Raw genomic sequence first — 20,782 nt, 5'->3', positions numbered from 1 at the left:
ATTAGAGAAGTGCAGGGAGATGTACAGGAGGGTCATTCCTTCTGCCAGTTGAGCACCGTGCTCCCAGATTTGCCAAAACTGGCCACTAGAGGATGCCAGGCTCCCAAGATAAGGAATCCTGCTCTAGCCTCCCCCCCGAGGTATATTTTAGCCAAATACTACATGAACATAGCCATGTCTGATTTTACTTGTTTATGAAATAAACGTCCACGGACACAAAGAGAAACTATACACTATTTTTATGAGGAAAATACCAGCCTTTTAAAGAGAAAAAAGCAGTAACAGCATGTTTAGAACAACTCGTGCTATAATTTAACTTATTTCTTGTTAAATTTGACTCGTTCTGTTCAGAAAAAAAACGACCTCTTGTCTTATATGGGATTTATTTTCTGTCTCCTTCTTTGTCTTGACGCATGGTCTTCACGGACTGAAAGACACTTTACTTGGCCGCACTTTGGAACGGTCCCCCCTGGAAGACTCAGACATGAAATCAGAATTTTATTTCTGAATAATTTGTTGGCTGCTGGTCCTGGCCGTCCTTAGAAGAGCTGCTTTTAGGAAAACCCTATCCCAGCATTGTGCTAGACACTTGTTTTCCATATTCATAACTCCCACTCCATAGATCTGGGCCAGCTCCATTTCACAAGATTACTGAGTAGATTATTAAATTTCCCAAATACAGATTAAAATCACAGGATTCAACTCAGAGCTCCAAGGCCAAATGTGCCTTGTGATCTGGCAACTGAAATCAGTCTGCTGGCCAGCTCCTCAGAGATTTCTGGCCAGGCAGCCAGGAGGAATCCAGGCAAGGCAGAGTTACAGCCCATACCAACACACACAAGAGGGGACAAAGAGGTAGGGATCAGTTCTCACCTGGAATGATGTCGTCACTTCCACCAGTTCCCTGAAAAGGGATGCTGGATAAAGCACCCACAGTCTGAGACATCATTTGTCTCCAAGTTTCCAACATTAACTGCTTTACTGTATATTAATGAGAAAATCAACTACCAAGGAGGACACATTCCATTTTGGTAACACATTTAAGGCCCTTCTTGAAAAACTGAGCCTTGAGAATGGGAGTCAGGTGAATTTTAGCCACCCCACTGGTTACACACACAACTTTCTTGGGTGCTGAGACACTGGGAATTCAGAACAGGAAAGTTCAGGGGAACAGATAATCCATCCAAAATTTTCGTGCCTTGCTGAACAACTCACACACACATCCCTCACAAATGGAAGTGTCAAGCAGCTTCTAGCTGGTTTTCTCAGGTTTTGTTGTCTGTACCTTGCCTGAAAGACACTCTGGGGCTCTTTCGCAGCTTTTATCAAGATCACTTTGAAGCAGATTAGCAGGACAAACCTAACCTGTTCTCCCAGGAGGAAAAACTGGATCTTACAGTACCTCTTGCATGAAGTTCTGTGTTCTCTGAATCACAAAATCGATGTGATAGACCTTGAAGCGACTCTTGAGGTCCTGCAGGAGCTCCTGTAGCTGGTTCACTCTCAGATAGCAGGGCTCCATTTTCACCGAGTTGTAGGGCAGGGTCATGAGCTGATCCACATTCTGCATTCCCATGCAGGAACAACAGGTTTCGAGAGAAAGCAACCACAGGTGAAGTTTTCATAGAGAATGTGGCAATTTGGCCTTAACCCAAATTCTGGTATCTGCACTCCAGCTGCACAAATACCACAAGACTTTCCAAATGACAAAACCAAGCACTCAGGTGCTTCCACCTGGGAACGCAAATCGTGCTGCCAGCCAAGGGCTAGCCAGAAGCTCCTTGTGCTGATATAAAGGCATGAGCCCTGTCTTGTCTTACCTCCTTTAGCCTGGTCATATCATTGGTCTTCTGGAAGTCCTGAATGATTTCATTCACTTCCTTATCAAAAAGGGAGCGCACTTCCGTGAATCCAGAACTGACAGGGCCCATGAGCTCCTCCAGGATGGAGGTGAGAAATGGCTGGATATTCTCTGTGCAGCACTTCTGGGCAGGCTCAGACACGCTGGCTGGAGGGTCACACAGGACAGCATTTTGAAGACAGAATGAAAAAGATAATGGGAGCTGTTCTACTTTACAATGAATTCCATGATTCTGTATTATTCCTTGGAGTCACACCTCCACACAGGTGATGAGGGGAATGAACGGATTTCACAGCTTTATGAGGGACAATAAAACTGTTGTCCCAAGCCTCCACCTAGGCAAACACTGGCAACTGGGGGCACCACGAGGGTGGAGGAAAGGGCAGCTCTAAGTATGATTACCAGTTATTGATTTATTTATTTATTTGCTGGCCTAAGGAACACCAGTAACATTTTACCTGCTCTTTACATTCCTTTTTATATTTATAACAAAATTATGATTACTTCATATTAATTAAAAACCACCTAAGAAGCCCTTTGGCTTCAATACTCTTTGGTAGCCCATGAACTTTTCACATAACCAGAACCTGGTTTTGTGGTGCATTCCTAGAGATCAGGTCAAAACCACTCCACTTTTAAGGAACCTCATGTGACCTGTATCTTCACTGCCTAAGGCTGTGCAAGTGAAAATGAAAGCAGAATGAACAGCTCTGATCAGGATAGTCAAAACCTGTCAGCTCCAATTTGAGAAGCCCTGGTATTTTCACAGGCACAGTTGCCACAGGTATCAGTTCCCATCAAAGGCAGCAGAGGCTCATTTGTTTTCTGAAAATTGGTGTTTATGGTTGGATTTCTCAGAACACATGAGGATTTTAAAATAATGACATCTGGTAATTTGAGCAACACAATGGGAAACATTAAAGAACTGCTCCAAAGCACAACTGTTCCTCCACCAACCTTTGATCTTTCCAGCTAAGAAGTTCTTGGAGTTCAGAATCTGATCCATGTCTGAACGAATGGTTCCTTCCAGAGTTTTTGCAAATTCCCTACATTCTTCTTTCAAGGTACTTAATCCTTCTGTCACCTGCTGTTGGACTAAGCTGTACGTTTCTTCTATGATCTGGACTCAAATCAAATTGAGAAGCAGAGATCAGAATCAGCAGCCACAGAGAGCTCCTATGAGCAACAGCTACTCTGCAAGTGTCAGGACTCACCCCAAACCAGGCCCGCTTCCTGTCATTCCTCTTTCCCTTCATTTTAGGCAGGATCATTGTCTGGAGGTTAGGCAGCAGTTCCTCCATCACCAGGTTGCTCAGGATCTGTATGGTCAGGAGGTGAAATGACGAGTTTACACCCTGCTCTTCACCTGAATGCTGAGCATTGCAGCACAGAGCAATGTGTGCAGGCAGTGGCTCAGCTGTCCCAGCTGCCAGGAATTTCTCACTGGAGGCTCTGCATACTCTCTGCCTAGATTTGAACTACAACTCCTTGCCTATCCCACCCAAATGTACCAATAAATATGCAAGACTTAACATACATCTGATTTTGGGAGTCTAGGCCTCCCTCTCCATGTTTTTATTTATAGACACTGTCTCTGGCCTGAGAAAGCTGCACCAACACCAGCTCAGCACAGTACAGGATCACATCCCTGCTGTACCTGGCTTCTGGCTGAGCCAATATAGAGTGAAAAACACCCCTCAGCTTTCCATTTTTGTCATGCAAGGGCTTTTTTACTCAGGTCAGTGCTTCCTGGCACTGCACCTCATGGTATTACAGCTGCCAGAGGGATCCGAGGTGTCCACCAACATTAGGAGAGAGAAACAGCAGGAACTTGAGCAGCACAAGTAAAGAAGGGCTCTGATTGCGGGGCAGTGTAAAACAGGGCATAAACAGCCCCTACAGAAATATAACACACAATACCCTGCTGTAATATACCCTAAAATACCTTCAATATGCAATACACTTTTACTATAGTTTCATTTAACTTAGATACTTATAGCTAACTCCACAGCAGCACTTCAGATTCAGCTCTGCTGACTCAAACATCTGTCAAAAACAACTCACTAATTCAGGTCCTAAACAAATGGCTCACTTAAAAAGGATTGCATGAATAACCCAAACTGTCACCAATAATAAATGTAACAAAAGATCAAATATATTTAGGAGCCAAGGGAAGGCATGAAGTTGTGTTGGATATTGGGAAAAGGTTCTTCCCCCAGAGGGTGCTGGGCACTGCCCAGGCTCCCCAGGCAATGGGCACAGCCTGAGGCTGCCAGAGCTCCAGGAGTGTTTGGACAACACTGCCAGGGATGCCCAGGGTGGGGTTGTTGGAGTGTCTGTGCAGGGCCACAAGTTGGACTGGATGGTCCCTGTGGGTCCCTTCCAGCTCAGGATATTCTGGGATTCCATAATTTTATATTGTGAAGAATCTTGAGTTCTCTGGGAACTTCTTTAGGGCATTGGTGCATCTTCCCTCAGGTGCCTAGGCTCGTGATCCCATTCTAGCCATGCTGCAGCCCCAGGCAGACGGGAGAGCTCTGATGCTGCAGCAACTTGGCCACCACAAATCCATGTCACCAAATACATTTCTTGGCATCCTGCACGGACTTTTGCAGCAACAAATTGCAGCCTCCTTGCTCCAAACCACTCACTTAGCTTGGATATTTGCCTAAAATAATTATTATGTTTGGTCCAAGCAGTCCATGAGAACACACTATACTTAGAGAATGAATTATTGCTAAGGAGATAATAGTGTAACTGGCTGGATGTCTTCTGATTACAGCTCTCTTGACGTATATGGGTTATGAGTAAGTTGTTGGCAAGCAATAGGAAAAATAAAACATAAAATGAAACTAGCACTATAATAGCTCCATAACTTGAGGGAGGAGGGGAGAAGAGAAAAACCCTCCTGTAACTCCTTAAAGTAAAGAATTTATTATCGGATGTTAGCTGGAAACTTCAATCCCTGACATGATGGCTGTGGGAAAGACACTGTTTATATATTTTCTTCCAGTTTCCACATTTTTCAGCATTTCAAAGGTAGGCTTCTTCTAAAACAATAGTCTGGTTCCTTTAAAAAAACCTCTCTCCTTCAGATTTTTTTCCATTTTCCCAAAAGGAAGCCAGACATCATCAAGTAAAACACCCAGCAGCTGGCACTAAAGTAAACATTTGCTGCTGGGTGCTCAGTGTTTGGAAAAAAAAAAAATTATAATTCAGGGTCCAAATCATGCCCTAAAGACATGTGGAGTGATGCCAGAGGGATTGTGGGGTTACCTCAGCTACCATGAGTGCTCCAAAGCCAGGGGGCCAAGTATGGACCCCGACACCGGGCTTAGCATCTCATTTCTGCAGAACTGAGGAACACAGATTTTTGGTGTTCAAGTATGACTGTTACCATGCAAGACTCTGTTTCAGAAGTTTTTATTTAAAAATAATTATCACTTACATATGAGTAAGAAGTATCTTAAAATCTCAGGTATTTATATCTACTAAATTTTCTTTTTCAAGATGCCATTTTTTGCCAAGAAAATTTATAATCTTTACTATCCTCAGAGCTGCCATACCCAAAGCCAAAAACCAAATCAGGAATATATTCTTTTACCTCTTTTTCATTGCCAGTTATCATTTCCCATGTTCCATAGTGGCCTTTCTCCTGCCGGAAGAACTGAATGGCCTCTAAGAACGCCTCCACCTCATATGTGGTCTGCTTGAGAAAGTCTGGAGAAAACAAAAAGTAACATAAAGGATTCATCCAGAAGTAACCTTTAAAAATAACCATCCTTTTCTGATCCATTTTCCCACTCCACGTGCACCCATCAGTAGTATTTTTAAATAACGTACTAAGCCTGAATGCCTGTAGACCTTGGGCTTTCACTGCAATGTCGAAGTGCATTGACATAGGAAAGCTCATCCCTTGCCTTTATACCTGTGAGCAATGTAAGGTGGCTCATGGGAAGGCTCTGACAGTGTGTGCCAGGGCCAAAATTTGGGAATTCTGCCTCTTTAAGGTAGTGACAGGCAGCTCATTGTGGCACGTTGTGTGCCTTGATAAATTGCTAAATCCTGAGTTAACTCTCCCCAAATTACCTTCTAGTTTATTTTATTAAGAAACTGATGATCGAGATGGTTTTTCATGGATGTATAACAAAACAGACCTCAACAAAGAAAGCACAGTGCTCTACCAATTGAGCACAAAAACTGACAAAATCATGCTGCTTTCCCTAAATATTCCAGGAATGTTTAACCAGAGCTGTGCAGTATCTGGTTATTATGCAAGGCCACTGCTGCCAGATGGGAGCTCTTCCTGAGAACAGCATGGTGGCCACGGGACACCCCTTGGTACCTTGGCTTCAAAATGTGGTGCAGTGTGGCTGCTTGGCAAACCTGAGTGAAAAAAACATCCCCAAACACTTCAGGGATTGAAGTGGTGTGTCTTCACTATCAAACAGAGCGTCAGGATTATTATCTTGGGAGAAAACAAAGCCACAAAGGTTTATTGTCCCCCTCTCCAAGGTTACCTACTGCAGCCTTGAGCAGCTGAAGTCCTGTTGAGCACTCTGAGAACAAAGGAGGGAAGAACAAGAATGTTGATTCTCTCAAAGGGAATTACAGTGCTTTAGAAGGTACTGTTGCATACAAACAATTATGATGAGAAGAGTCAGGAGTAAGTCCTCAAGCCTTGCTTGTCAAGCAACACTTCTCTGAGCTTGTTCATGGAACTGCTCCAGAGAGAAGCTTTACTGGAGCCTTGCTTAAATGCCAAGGGCAATGCAGGGATTAGAGAAATTATGGGAAACATGGACGATTAACACCACAGTAATGCCTGAAATGTGTCCTCCATGCACTTTAACAAAAACAAAAGCTATAGAAACCTACAATTAACTTCATCAGGGCTTTACCCTTGAAGCTTGAAATGACTGCTTTAAAACTGCACAGTTTCAGATCTGCTCAGAGCCCAAATGTCAGCATTTGCCCTTTTAGAGTTTCCCCTGGCTGCAATGATGGCAGGAAGATTTGTTATACACACTGAGGGGCACTAAATATTCTCTCAGAGCCACTCTCTTGATACTGTTCTTCATCTGCAGAATCTGGAGATCCAAAGACATCACACAAAGTCTCCATGCTCATACGATGATCAAACAAGAAAAAAATCAGCCAGGTAATATCCCAATCCTATTTTCACTGCTACCTCCAGGATTGATAGCATTTGTCATAGCAAGTCACAAACCAGGGTGCTAAAATACCAGTATTAGTTGTAAGGCTGTTCAGTGCCAACAGAACATCCTCTGACCACAGCTTTAATGAAAGAATGGAGAGTTCCACCTGAGAAACCAGAAACTGGTGGAGCATTGCATTTGAAAACTTTTGTCCTCCCAAAATAAAAATGAAAATATTTTGATGAGCAGAGTCCTGGCTTGGCTGCAGAGAGGGAAAACTGCAGCTCCCACAGCCCTCTGAGTGTGACTCACATGTTTTCCTCCTTCACAGCTGTGCTCCCTCCTAACCCAAAGGGACAACAGACCATCCAAGGGGCTGGATCTTGGACCTGCAGAGATGGTGATGCACCAATGCTGACAAGAGTCTGCCCTCTAAGATTATCAAGTTTTAAATCCATGCTCAAGGGAGTATTCTCTCTCTGTTCTGACTGTCCCCAAACTCGTATTGCAGTGGGAAGAAGATGCTAAAAATCCAAGAGTGATTCATTTGAATAGCTCATGGGAAAAACATCAAGCTGTAAGTGCCATAAAATCCCAATCACACTTTTTTTCCTATGCCAGTAAACACAGGACACAAACACAATCACAACAGTCTTGCTACAAGACCAGCTCCAAGCAGAAAGGAAGCTTTATCCTTCAAGGCTGCTACAATTACTTAATTTAGACAATTTCATTCTCACTTTCCCTAGGAGGAAAAGATTGCCTCAGTGATAAGGCTTTGAACAAGCAGATCCATCCAGTGTTGTGTTGTGCAGAAGCTGCTGGTGAGGCACACGAGACAGAGGCACATTCATGGACGGGGATCAAGAAAAGGGAATTGTACCCAGCTGAAAGGAGCTGCCGTGCATGACTTCAGCAGGGCAGAGCTGGGGTTCTGCCCAGCCCATCCAGCAGTCCATGGAAAGGCTGGAGGAGGGTGGTGGCCTGGCAGCCTCTGCAAAGCCAGGGAAACAAGGGATCAGCTGTGGGAGAAGCCAGGCTGTGGGATGTGGCAGCAGAGCTGCAGCTGCAAAGGGGCAGGTGGCAAAGCCCAGTGGTGCCAGGGACCAGTGCTCATCAGGGCAAAGGACAACAGGAGCTTCCCTCTCCTGAATCCCTCACTGGGGCCTCCCCTCAGCCATCTGGCTCCTGTCCTGAGTGATCCCTGTGTCCTGCTGGCTGGAGGGAGGAGCAGCTTAGGGCAGCTGGGTGCAGTGCTGGCTGCAGTCTGCCTTACCCAAATCCCCCATGAAGCCAGGAGGGTTACTGAGTGTCCTCCAGCAAGAGGCCAGTGAGGCTTTACAGGCGGCCAGACTAGTACTGTGGGCTTAATCCAGGATGCCCTGCACTTGGAAAATCACCCAAGCACCTTCTCCAGCAGCTAATGAACATAACATCCCTTATGTGTGGAGATTAAAATAAATTCTGTTTGTTCTGCTTAATTTTTAAAAAAAGAAAACCCACCAATAGACTCCACATATCCAAGCATAGAGCCAAATTTTAGTAACAGATATTGCTAACTGCAGATTCCTTTCATAAATGCAATGGAGTAAGTGCTATAAAGCTCAATAGAACTGCATTTGAACACTCCAGTTCAAACTGTGCATCTGTCTGTACTGCACACTGCTGCCTTGGGGCTGCTGGGGAGGAGGTTTAGTCACTCAGATGATGATTTTTCTTAATTACAAGCAAAGGAAGATGCCTTTGTAACATTTACATAGATGTTAGAAAGTGATTATTTCAACATCCAGTTTAAACTGCGTGTCCCTTTGAGCAACAGTTGTCACTAATGGCACTTGGGGACATGGGTTAGTGGTGAACATGGCTGGGTGAATGGTTGAACTGGACTGCAGTCCAGTAACAGTGAAGGAGTCCATTGACTGTAGATAAAGTGTTTTACCAAAGTGAACTCAACCATAGAGAGTAACCTCAGCCTTTTGGCTGACATTTCACAAGAGGCTGAGGCCCAAAGATGCAACTGAAAAAGTGTTAAACCAGAATCCAGAAGTCTGAGCTCATGGAACATGGTTTTAATTAAATAAATGCTGACTCTGACCTAATGCCCTTCATCTGACCACCAAAACTCAGGAGCAATTCACCCTGGCTTCATCTGCTTCCTGCAGCATCCCAGCCAGATTCTGCATGCAGGGAATATAATTTATATGGTCCTGGAATTCTTCCTGCAGGTAACAAATTGATATTAAAGCAATGTGGCAGCCAGTGATGGCTGTTTTTCTAGGAGATGATCATGTCAGGGCCCACCAGCCTCAGCAACTGCAGCTCCCTCAAATGTCTCTTCCCAACACAAGGCATTCACAATCCAATAGAAAAACTCATGACTTTTTAGTTCCCTCCTACAAGACAGCAGGGCCCACAAATGACCCCTCAAATCATCCAAACCCACAGGCTTTGAACAAAGAGTGGAGAAGGCAGGAGAACAATCACTGGAAGGAGATGAAGAGGATCAAAGAGTCGCGTCTGGTGGCCTTTCACTGAGGAGAAGAATGTCACTTACTACAAATTTTTGGAATATGAAAAATGAGTAAAAACTGCATTTTTATTTTAGGTGATCTCACAATATTATTTCCTTGCTTCCTTATCTATTTGATGGAGACCTGGTTCTGGTGAAGGCTGTGCCAAAGCACCTCTTGTAACTCTTTCTTGTTGGACACTTTATAGAGCATTTTCCTAGGACAAGAAAAATCTCAGTATACAGGTATTGGTGAAGGGCTTTCCTCCTTGTGATGCTACAAATAGATAGTAGGTGGCAGATAAAAAAACATTTGGAATTTTAAGTGCAGTCTCAAAAGCTGATGCTTCCACTCCTTCTTATTTCCACTAGACACTGCTGCCCTCAAGAGAATAGATTTCATGCTAAAAAATGCAAATTACATTTTCCCAATTTTCTCATCCTTCCAAGTCATCTCCCTCTCACCTTGGCATCTGTTTCTTTTGAATATATTTAGAATCTTGATTTTCCCCTGCTTTCCACTATACATGCTTCTTAATTAAAAAAAATCAATTTCCAACTGATTTTTTCTTTTTTTTTTTCCTTAACTTAGGTCTTTTTAAAACAAAAGCTGGTAAAAAAAGAAAATACACAATCCCAAACCAACTAAACATAGGACAATGCCAGCTCCTGTACTGGCACTTCAAAGATAGGGCTCCCACTCTGCCAGCCCCCAAGGATTTGGGGTGGATGCAGCTGGAGACCATCACAGAATAAGAGACATTCCTGCAGGGAAGGAATCTCTATGCCAATGTCCCAGCACCACAATTAGGGGATGCCCTTAAATGAAAATAAATGAGCATGATAAAAAATGCTTTCCCTTTCTAAGAGCTCATGTAAGGTCCAGCACATTTTAAAAGCTGCTGCCTGTAAGATACCACAGACAGTTGGTAAAAAGGCCACAGCCACCAACTCCTACAAAATAAAACTCTGGAAATTTCTGCCTCCAAAAAATAAGCAATGGTCCTGACCCAGTGGGGTGGCAGGTAAGAAAAGGAATGTGCTTTGAACGTGGGGAGATGAGGAAAGCTTGGGAACTGCGCCTCAGGACAAGGGAGAGTACCTGGGGCTTGGGACACAGCTCCAGTACAGCTGGAAATGACCTCTGAATTAAAGGACACACATTTTACCCTCACAAAATGCTGTCCTGTGTTGTTAGCATCCGAGTGAATTATATATAGTGCCCTGGGCCTGAGAGGCATCAACCTCCCAGCTCTGAGGATTTCCTGAGAGCACTGTGCTGTCACATTATCCACAGAGCATGTGGTGTGAGGCTGCTAACCACCAAGAGAAGCTTGATGAGCTCACTGCCAAACTGATACAGCCCTGCAAGATTACGCTGTATTTATAACAAACTCAGCTCTGCAGCATGAGCTCCCTCCCCAGCCACCAAACCGAGTAGGGCTCTCTGTTTAGTTATCAGCACACAGTGCCCACAGTAAAGCTGTACAAAGCTGCACCAGACAGGGCACAAGGAACCTCCCCCCAGTGGGACAGCAGCTCTGGGTTTCATAGTCTAAAACATGAACAAACACCATATAAACACACACAAATAATCACAGCATCACTTATTTCTGACATTTTCCAAGCGCTCTCCAAACCAGCCACTATATACCTGGAGCAAGGAGGAATTTGGGGAAGAGAAGGCTCTGAGGTGACTTCCTTTTGGCCTTTCAGCACATACAGGGACTCCAAAAGAGCTGGAGAGGGACTTTGGACAAGGGATGGAGGGACAGGACACAGGGAATGGCTTCCCACTGCCAGAGGGCAGGGAGCGATGAGATATTGGGAAGGAATCGTTCCCTGTGAGGGTGGGGAAGCCCTGGCACAGGGTGCCCAGAGAAGCTGTGGCTGCCCCTGCATCCCTGCAAGTGTCCAAGGCCAGGTTGGACACTGGGGCTTGGAGCAGCCTGGGATAGTGGAAGGTGTCCCTGCCCATGGCAAGAGGTTCCTTCCCACCCAAACCATTCCATGATTCTGTCATTTCTCTGCTGCTGAACTCTGAAGCTGGAGCCTGAACACCACCTTACTCTGCACAAATGAGGCTTCACAGCTCCTAAAACAGGCTGGGGTGGGGGGCTCAGGGCAGTGGCTCCCCTGCACCACCCCACGCTTGGTAATATGTAAGAAAAAGCTAATCATCCTGAGGTGAGAGGGGTAGGAAAAATGTAATGGCAGTTATGATTTTAGCACATTCATGTTGGTGTTTCAGAATGAATATCACTCCTACAGACTGAAAATCCTCACCACAGTGTAGGAAACCAGTCTGGCTGGAAATGCTAAAGCCACACTGACTGGAAGAACTCATGCTGTAGACCAAAAACATTCTAGAAAGAGGAAAAATAATCTTAATTCAAGCAAAATATCCTAAATTATACAAAAAATTTCTAAATCATGTCCTAAAAATTTTAATGAGTATTGTAACATCCCACAAGCCTCATCAAAGATATTTCTAGTGAAATAGCTTTGTCTGTTATAACAACATTAATATTCCTATGGAAGTTTACACACCAGTTTGAAAAGTCCATGTGGACCTCATGTGTCTGGTGAAACATCAGACACAGTCTTAGCCACTCATGGGGCTCACAGGAGGTCTGTGATTAACCATAAAGGGATTTAATTAATCCAAGTGCAGCAGCTGCTTGAGAGGAGCCAAGACACAAGGAAGGGCTAAATACTGTCTCCATTTGTACTTTTTCCCCACCCCAAATTACCACACTAACCTCCAGAAGGCCTTACTTTCATCCCAGCGCACAAGGACATTTTTCTTTAAAGTCATAAAAAGTGATTTCCTCCTCAGTCTTCCTTTAATTGCTTGTTCCACATCCATTGGAAACAGGCAACAAGAGAATCCTTTCCTTCAGCTCCCACTCCAGAGAAGAAAGGCCGCCCTGTTTGTGGCATGAAGGCTCAGAAGCCCTTCCAAAGTGGTGTTTGGACTCCTGACAGCTGCTCTGCTCTGTATATGGAGATACAGAGACACATTTATCCCTCACCTCAAGGATTTCATGTCAGCTTCTCAACCTAACCAGTGCTCCAGGAATTATTCTGAATTATAGTCCAAGAGTTGGTAAGTCCTACAGGTGTTATAGGCATGTAACATAGGAAAGTTAGAAATAACTATGAGAAAAACAACTATCAGATAAATTTAGAGCTGAAGAAGGAAATGCAGACACTGCTAATGGCAACCCTAAAAGTCAGAGATGGAGTAAAAAAATCTGCCATGCACAAGCTTAAAACTACATTTTGTCTTTCTCACCTAATGTATTTCTTTGTTGTACTTCTTTAATGTATTTATTGCTCAAAATAATTTTAGTTGTTTATGTTGAAATCGCAGATGACAGGATATGGTTTTAAAGTCTCTCAGCTTCCTGTGTCAGGAGGGCGATTGTCAAGATGTGGATGTGAAATCAAACCAGATGAAAGAAAATAAAACCGTGAAGTGAAACTCTGTGTCTCCCAGGATGAGCCAGTTGTCACTTCCTTCCCATCACGCAGACTTCCCTCTATCCCCACACCAAGTGGTTGGGGTTCCCCACTTCTAATAGCAAATACTGAGTGAAAACACATAGGGGAAACAAGACGTCCTAAAAAACCAATTAATTCAATAAGCATTCAGAAGAAAATTCCATCTAATTTTGATTTTCAAGCCATGCAAATATAAAGGATTAAAACCTGGAGAATAGGAAGTATTAGAGCCCTGTGAATATTTTGAGCCTTTCCGTCATTGTTGCCATTGTGGGACTGACAGAATACCCCCACTGGGGGTTAGGTGGGCATTTCAGCAGCGGATTTCCCCCAAATTTGAGGTGTGCAGATCTCAGCATTTCACTAAGGAAACAGGGAGCAAGATGGAACCAGGGAAGTCTGGGCTATGGGTGGAAGTGGATCATGGAGATAAGGCAAACCAACAAATCCCATGCTGCCACCCCGATCTGACATGGCAGGAGCAGCTTTGGAAATGGGAGGAAAATGCTAAACCACTTCCTGCACACTCCACCTCAACTCAAGCACAGCTTCTTTAAAAAGCAGAGAAGCTTTAAAAATCCAACCCTGCTGGGGGTCTGACCTGCAGAGACACTTGGGAAGAACAGGCTCCCTGGAAGCAGCAGAGAACAGTCAGCAGCCCCCTCTGGCTCCCCCTGCACCCACCAGGCTTGTTGGCATTCCTCTGCTGCTCCCTAGGCACTTGCCTTCTCACTAATTAGCGCTAATCACTCCACCTCACAAATCAAAACCCAAAAAGCATTTAATCTTCATCTTCCATTGCTGGTGAAGGAGATCATTGTCTCCTCAAACCACCAAGCCTTCATCCATGAGTGTAAAGGGCAAACACAAGAGGAAAATTGAAAGGGGAACGCCACAGCAACCCACACTCTGCACATCTGAATCCCATTTCTCAGCGGTGCTCACTAAATCCCAGCACTTTTGCTCTGCCCAGCAATCCCAGAAACACAGGCTGGGCTGGGTATTTATACCACAGGGACTCTGCGGACAGGAAGCGGCTGAATGCCAGGGCAGCTCCCAGAGCTGATTCACTCCAGCTTTCCATGTCTAACTCTGCTTCCTGGGAGAAAGAAAACACACTGTACCCACAAACTCCTCCAAATCCTTGGCTAAAGCCCAGTGCAATCTGTTCCCTTCCAGGAGTGGCAGATCACAGCAGGGACAGAAAGGCTACTTCTGACCAGACATGACTTGTGTCTTTGTCCTGCCCTAGCCAAATGCGCCCTAGCAAATGTGAACTTGGCACTTTGGGAACAGGTGGGGTGAGTGTTGCCTCAGCCAGTGCTTCTTATCCCACTAAATTATATTCCACAATCAAACATGAAGGATTTTTCACAGTTCTTCTCTCTTTTCAACTGTTTTTTAATAAAAGAGCACAGTAAATTTCTATCACACTCCTTACTACCCACTGTTTTACTGCATGTGCCTGTAACTTTGTCAGATTGTTCAGACACCTGTTTTTGTCAGCAGAAGTGTTTGCAAAGAGAGCTTTAAAAGCTATTAATAAACTAATATTTTTCAGTGATGTGAGAATTAATAGAAATCAATATGAAGCCCTTGGAAAAAGAAATTCTCTCAGGTTACTGAGGTGCTTGTCAGTGATCATTTTTCCACTTGCAGCTCCTAGGTCTCCAGGGGATGAGGTAACTCCAACAAATCCACATAACAGGGCCTCCTGCTTCCCTGTTAGATGTTAAAACTCTTTTCCTGGTGCAACAGTAGCTCCTAATCCAGACTGTCTTTATCTACTTCTCACCCTGTTAAGCAGAAGTAACGATGAGCCTTGAAGCATTGTCTGTCAGATAAAAACCGGACCACAGGAAAAACTGAGGGATAAATCCTGGAACAGATGCATACATGAGCAATAGCTGAGCCATATGAAATATAATGAAGTGCAGACTCGCATGCTTTGGAGATGGAAAAGACCTCTTAGGTCATCTAAACCCAGCTTCTGCCAGTTCAAGATTGGCCCCTAGAGTGATGTGCTGAACTTTAAGGAAAAACCGGGCTGCCAAAAGCTTTGTCAAGCCCAAAACACTTGTTCCAGGAGAGAAATGAAAATCCCCAAACATCATGAATGGGCTTCAAGTCACAGAGTGCCAGGAAAACTTGATTGTGTCCCCATCTCCTTACCAAGTCTTGCTGAGGAGTAAAGTCCAGGGTGTAAAGGCAGTGTACACCACCTGGATAGCATTGGGAATGGGGAGTGTGCACCACCTGGATAGCATTGGGACCAGGAATCAGGACTGTACACTACCTGGATAGCATTAGGATCAGGAATTCTGTGTGTCCTGTGAAGAAGGCCCCTGCCACCAACCACCCCTGAGCACCACACAAATACCTGCACATCTTAGAAAACTGCCTAGAGATGCAGTCGTGTTTTCATCAAGGGAATGGAGTTCCAAAGGAACCCAGGAATGCCTTTGGCAGTGGAGTCATGGGAAAAGAGATGGCAATTGAGAATGGTCTGGGAAGGACAGTGGAAGAAAGCTGTCTAAGGCAATGGGGTGAAGCTGATGACCAGGAGACTGAAGTGACAGCTAAAAAAACATCCACTGGGAGCCACTTCTGTAAGTAAAAGGGACTGTTCACACCCTGCACTTGCAATTCATTTATCCACAAGCCTGGGCTTCAGACTCAAGCAGCTGAGATTGCTGGAGACTGCATTTCCCTCCAAGGGCAGCAGGAGCAGATGGGACTCAAAAGTGACACTTAAAGGTATGGAAGAACCTGGAGACCAGCTGGGAAACGAGGGCACTTTGGTGGAAAAAAAGTCATCTGAAAATCAGCATTTCTTTTTCTGAATGATCCAACTCATAAAGATCTTCCAGTTTCATGGGAGCAAAGTTGGTTTTATAACCCTGGCAAGTCACAAATTGCAGGAGTTTTTTAAAGTTTTCTAATCTAAAACCCTCATAAAATGACATTTATAATTTATCTTTGTGTAGGCAATCAATGCTGTGTCTTATACACCATTCATGAACCAGTCACAAGGCTTAACCATGGCTGGAGCTTGAGCTGCCATTGAAACACCTGCAGAAAGGTCAGTGTTTGATCAGGAGTGATGTGTGTGTGACAACACAGGAAAGTACTAGGGGACTACACTCCCTCCACATTGTACAGACCTGGTCTCCTGTATGGCACAGGGTGGCATTCTTGGGATTGTCTGTGCAGGGACATGAGTGGGCTCAGTGATCCTTGTGGTGCCCTTCTAGCTCAGGATGTTCCATGACTGCTGACTCTGCAGCTGTGATGCATTTGCCAGCTTGCAGACACAGGTGAGGGTTTGCCGTGCCATATTAATAAACACCTTGTATGGATTTTGTGTCGCCACACAATTTCCAAAGCAATTCCCATGCTTTCTACCCAAGCTCACCCCCACTGCACCCCAAGCCTTAGCACGGCAAGCAGCAGGGCTGTGTTGATTCATTCCGTGGGCTGCTGAAGCCAAGCACCTTTTGTGAGCAACTTGTGTTTTGCTGCAGCAGTTCCAGCATTCCTGGGGGTCCCAGGCTGAGCCCTCTGACACTCAGTTGGAATGTCCCATCCCATGCTCACCATGGTTGGAATGCCCCACACAGTCCCTTCCCAAACTCACCGTGGTTGGAATGCCTCACACAGTCCCCAAGCAAGGCACTGAAGTGTTTCTGTGTCCCTGGCTCCGGGAAGCAGTAGCAGCTGTGCCGGGAGAAGGGCTGCCACAGGTACACCGGGAACTCCTTTGGGAGCGGAACGAAGGCTGCAGCTGCCTCCTTCTCACTTGAGCCTGCACAAAAACACCTCAGCTTGAGAGCTGCAGGTTCCTTGGGGGGTGGCTCTGTGCCAGACCTTTGCCAGCAGGGAAGTCTCCTTCTCAGTCCAGGAGATTGGGCACAGAGGGCAGGGGGACACAGCTGGGATGGGAACATTCAGCTGGCACCAACCACCTCCCTGTGTTACACCACAGCAACCTGACAGCCTCTTGTTTTGTATTCAAGGTGCCAAAAAAACCACAGTTTTGGCAACATTTCAAAGAAATTATTTCAGTGGATTGTAGATTGGTGTTTAGGGTAAATAAGTAAGTTAGTGGAGAACTCTGGTCTGTTCCACATAGAGACTATACAGAGGAGCATATGGACTGTATTAAACCATGTTGGAACAGCATCGCTTTCCCAGGATTTCCACACACAACTGCCCTTAATAACTGTCACTTCAAGCCCTTGCAGGTGGAGTACAGAAAGCACCAAGCGCCTCCAGCTCCCACCTGCCTGGAGTCCCTGCACACAGGGGATGCTGGACAGCACATTTAGGGATGACCAAACCCAGTCTGGAGTCACTGATATGCATCGAGAGCCCAGACACAAGAGGTTTATCTTGGAGGGTCTTCAGCATCACACAGAAGGGGAGAAGGGCCATAAAGATGAAGGGATGCTCTTTCTGCAGGGTGAGCCATGGGCAGCTCACAAGCACCCTAGGGGTACTCCACATCACTCAAGCCCAACTGCTGCAGAGCTGTGGTGACACACAGGACACATCCAAACCCTTCTGACCACCCTGTGCCCTGGGAAGGGTGTGAGGGGGCACCTAACTTTTAAATCCTAACTTTAAGGACTTAAAAAACAAATCCTTGTCTTCAAGTTGCCCTTATCCCTTTTGTTATGTGGAATCCCCTTCTCCAGATCTGTCTCTGCACCGTGAGATCTGCTCCCTTAAAGCCTGAATTTTCTCCATCTTGGTGGAGTGGGGGCAGGCAGGACCACAGCAGCTCCTGGCCTAGAAACAAAAAAATCAGCAGCAGCCACCTTCCTGCCCTCTCTGTGGGATGACTTATCAGCTGTGAGTCAACACAGGCAGCTGGCATCTAAAAATGGAAACAAATACACCAGGAATACTAACAAAGCCCAGGAACAATGGTGCTGTGGTTTCTGCCCTGCTTCTGCACTGCTTCCAGCAGCTTTGTGCTGGGAAGAAAGGGAGCCAGCATTTCTCTGAATATTGGCTTACAGCATCTGTGATGTTCATCCATTCTGAAGCTGTGCTTGAACTTGGGAAAAGGGCTATGGGCATCTTCTGCTGCCCCATTTTAAAGGTGATCCTGAAAGTCTTCCCAGAACAGAGTAAGGAACAGCCTGGGCTTTGGCAGTTCAGCTTTGAGCAGGACTTACCAACAGGATCTGGAAAATGTTTATCAGACAGCAAATTGTAATCTTCTTCTGAAGTCAGGACTTTGCCTCCTGCAGGTAGAATGTGATATTTAGGGCTGGCTCCCTTCTGGTAGGCCTGGAAAATCAACAGAGAGAGGAAGTATTGTCAAATAGAGATTTAAAGAGAGAGAAAACACAAAATACACATTTCACTAAGAAAGCCAGGAGCTGACTCCATGATCCCTGTGGATCCCTTCCAACTCAGGATATTCTATGATTCCAATGCATGGGGATATTGCCCAAAGGGAAAATCTTTTTGTCAGGCTAAATTTTGGACATGTTCCCTTGGCAAATCTAAAACATGGTTAAATATAAAAAACATGTTTGAAAATATCCTCTCAGTGCTTATCTGCCATGGTGACGAGTCAGGGATGGAAAGGAGGGAAAAAGTATGGGATTGTCTCCTGAGCCCTATTGGATTTGTCAGCCAGGACTAGCTGGACTATGGCAGCTTCCAGACAAAAAGCTCCACTGCAGTCAACCTGGAGCCCCACAAACCCTGCTACTTCAAATCCAGCTCAGGAGCACAGGGATGTATCGCAAGGATGTACAGATGAGAAGTGCTCTGGGACAGGAACAAGAAGGTTCAAGCACTGTTAAAATAATTTGTTAGCTCTTGCAGACACATCTGGCCAATGCAGGGCACTTGGCTGTACCCTCGGCCACCCCCATGGGGCTTCCACTGGAGCCACCCTGACAAGGAGAAGGTTTCACCTCATATTGCTGAAGAAAAGGCAGCAGCAGCAAATCCACTTGGTATCAGTTTATTTGGGAGTGTCCAAGAAGATCCAAGAAGCAGCACCCACCTCTTTGGTCTCAAAGCAATCCACAGTGTAGTCGTTTTTGATCACGACATATCTGTCCTTCCACTTCCTCAGGTCCTCGGCGAAGTGCAGCAGCTCTGCTTCATACAGAACCGTCCCAGCTTTCTCTGGGGGCTGCAGGGACAATTTGTGACATTTGAGACTCCTCTGCACCTCTGACCATCTTGAAGCTTTTATTTCTACATTTCCAAAAAGCTGCTCTAAGGTCTTTTGAGTCTTCCAGTGGAATCTGGGGTCATAAACATCTCTCTGATTTCAGAAGGTACTACAGACACAAGCAAATCTTGTAGCCAAAGTGAGGAGGCACCAGAAGAGCTCTGCCTTCCAAAAACACTGCCAGATTTCCGAGACTGAGATTTATTTACCTTTCAGCTGGCGTGCTAAACACAAGATCAGAGAATCTTACAGTGGTTTGGGTTGGAAGGCACCTTAAAGATCATCTAGTTCCAACCGCTGCAAGATGACTTGGAGTTCACCACCTCCCATTTTCCACTACATAATATAAATATTTCATTGATATGAAAAGCAGGGTTTTATTATAAAATGGTAAATTATTTCCCATTTCTTTGTAACACTTTTGCATCTGTGCTCTAGTAACTGATATGCATCTTTCTGAAAGACATGGCTTGTCTATTATACCACCTCTTACATCCCACCCTACTTCTTTCCCTACTCATTTCAAAAGCATTGGAAATCCATTATTTTCAGTATGTTCAGAGCATTTAAATTTGTATCTTCTTAATGCTGGAGGCTGATTCTCTGCATTTTCCTCTAATAGAGACTTTTGTTTCTCTTTTTGCCTCCCCTCTAATGAAACCAGCTTTCCATAGCCCACTCCACAGAGGGAATTACTCCCATCTTCTTTAGGAACCCTGAGCTATGGATGAGAGAATTAATTATGTTTCCTACAAGATCTCTCCCCTGAATTACGATCTCTGTCCCTAGATTTTGCAGCACCTTGCAATCAGCAAGAAGGAACTAGTTTTGTCCAAGTGTCCAACTCATTGTACCAGAAACTTGTGTCACGGTTCTCCTCATGCCATGACAAACAACTAAACAAGACCAAAATAAAGATGAATTTTCAAAAATAAAACTTCAAACCTGCACCCAGGTGCAACTTTTCCAGCCCAAACCGAACTGAACCCAATCCAACACCTGCAGATGCAAACTGCTGTGTGCACTTGGGTCATGGACACGGAATCTGTGTCCTCCTACCCTGGTTTTCAGGAAGCGGGACTGGGAGTGGCGGTGCTGCTCCAGCTCCTCCTGCACGTGCTTGCAGAAGGCCGCGGCATACTGGCGGCGGTAGTGGGGGCTGAAGTTCTTGATGGTGGCCTCTGTCTTCCCTGGGGTGAAACAGATTTAAATGTGTTTAATGTACATGGCTTTAATGTTCCTGTAACACAGAACCAAGGCACTTCTCACCAGTGACCCAAATTCTTCTCTTTGGAAAGGAGACAGTTTCAGGGTTACCTAGTAGTAAACTACCCTCCTGAAGGGAGCCCACAGGAAAGATGGAGAAAGATGTTGGACAAGGGATGGGGTGACAGGATGAGAGGGAATGGCTTCACAATGACAGAGAGTAGGTTTAGATGGGATATTGGGAAGAAATCCTTCCCTGGGAGGGTGGGGAGGCCCTGGCACAGGGTGCCCAGAGAAGCTGTGGCTGTCCCTGGATCCCTGGAACTGTCCAAGTCCAG

The 20,782-nt window shown here is 45.2% G+C and overlaps 1 protein-coding gene across 1 annotated transcript in view; it reads right to left on the bottom strand.

Moving 5' to 3' along the window:
• The window catches only part of NIBAN1 (niban apoptosis regulator 1), a 55,534-nt gene that overhangs the window by 8,672 nt on the left and 26,080 nt on the right, over positions 1 to 20,782 (bottom strand). Inside the window, exons 2-10 of the mRNA XM_085068695.1 lie at positions 20,298 to 20,428; positions 19,065 to 19,196; positions 18,220 to 18,334; positions 16,674 to 16,841; positions 5,466 to 5,581; positions 3,076 to 3,180; positions 2,819 to 2,981; positions 1,821 to 2,008; positions 1,403 to 1,564 (exon numbers count right to left, since the gene is read on the bottom strand). Coding sequence (XP_084924821.1) covers positions 1,403 to 1,564; positions 1,821 to 2,008; positions 2,819 to 2,981; positions 3,076 to 3,180; positions 5,466 to 5,581; positions 16,674 to 16,841; positions 18,220 to 18,334; positions 19,065 to 19,196; positions 20,298 to 20,428 — 1,280 coding nt within the window. The remainder of the gene's footprint in view (positions 1 to 1,402; positions 1,565 to 1,820; positions 2,009 to 2,818; positions 2,982 to 3,075; positions 3,181 to 5,465; positions 5,582 to 16,673; positions 16,842 to 18,219; positions 18,335 to 19,064; positions 19,197 to 20,297; positions 20,429 to 20,782) is intronic.

Source organism: Lichenostomus cassidix, chromosome 8 (assembly GCF_008360975.1).
Source record: "Lichenostomus cassidix isolate B80296 chromosome 8, HeHo_3.0, whole genome shotgun sequence".
NCBI lineage: Eukaryota > Metazoa > Chordata > Aves > Passeriformes > Meliphagidae > Lichenostomus > Lichenostomus cassidix.
The sequence above is the reverse complement of the archived record's forward strand: the minus strand, read 5'-3'. Positions and strand labels throughout refer to the sequence as shown.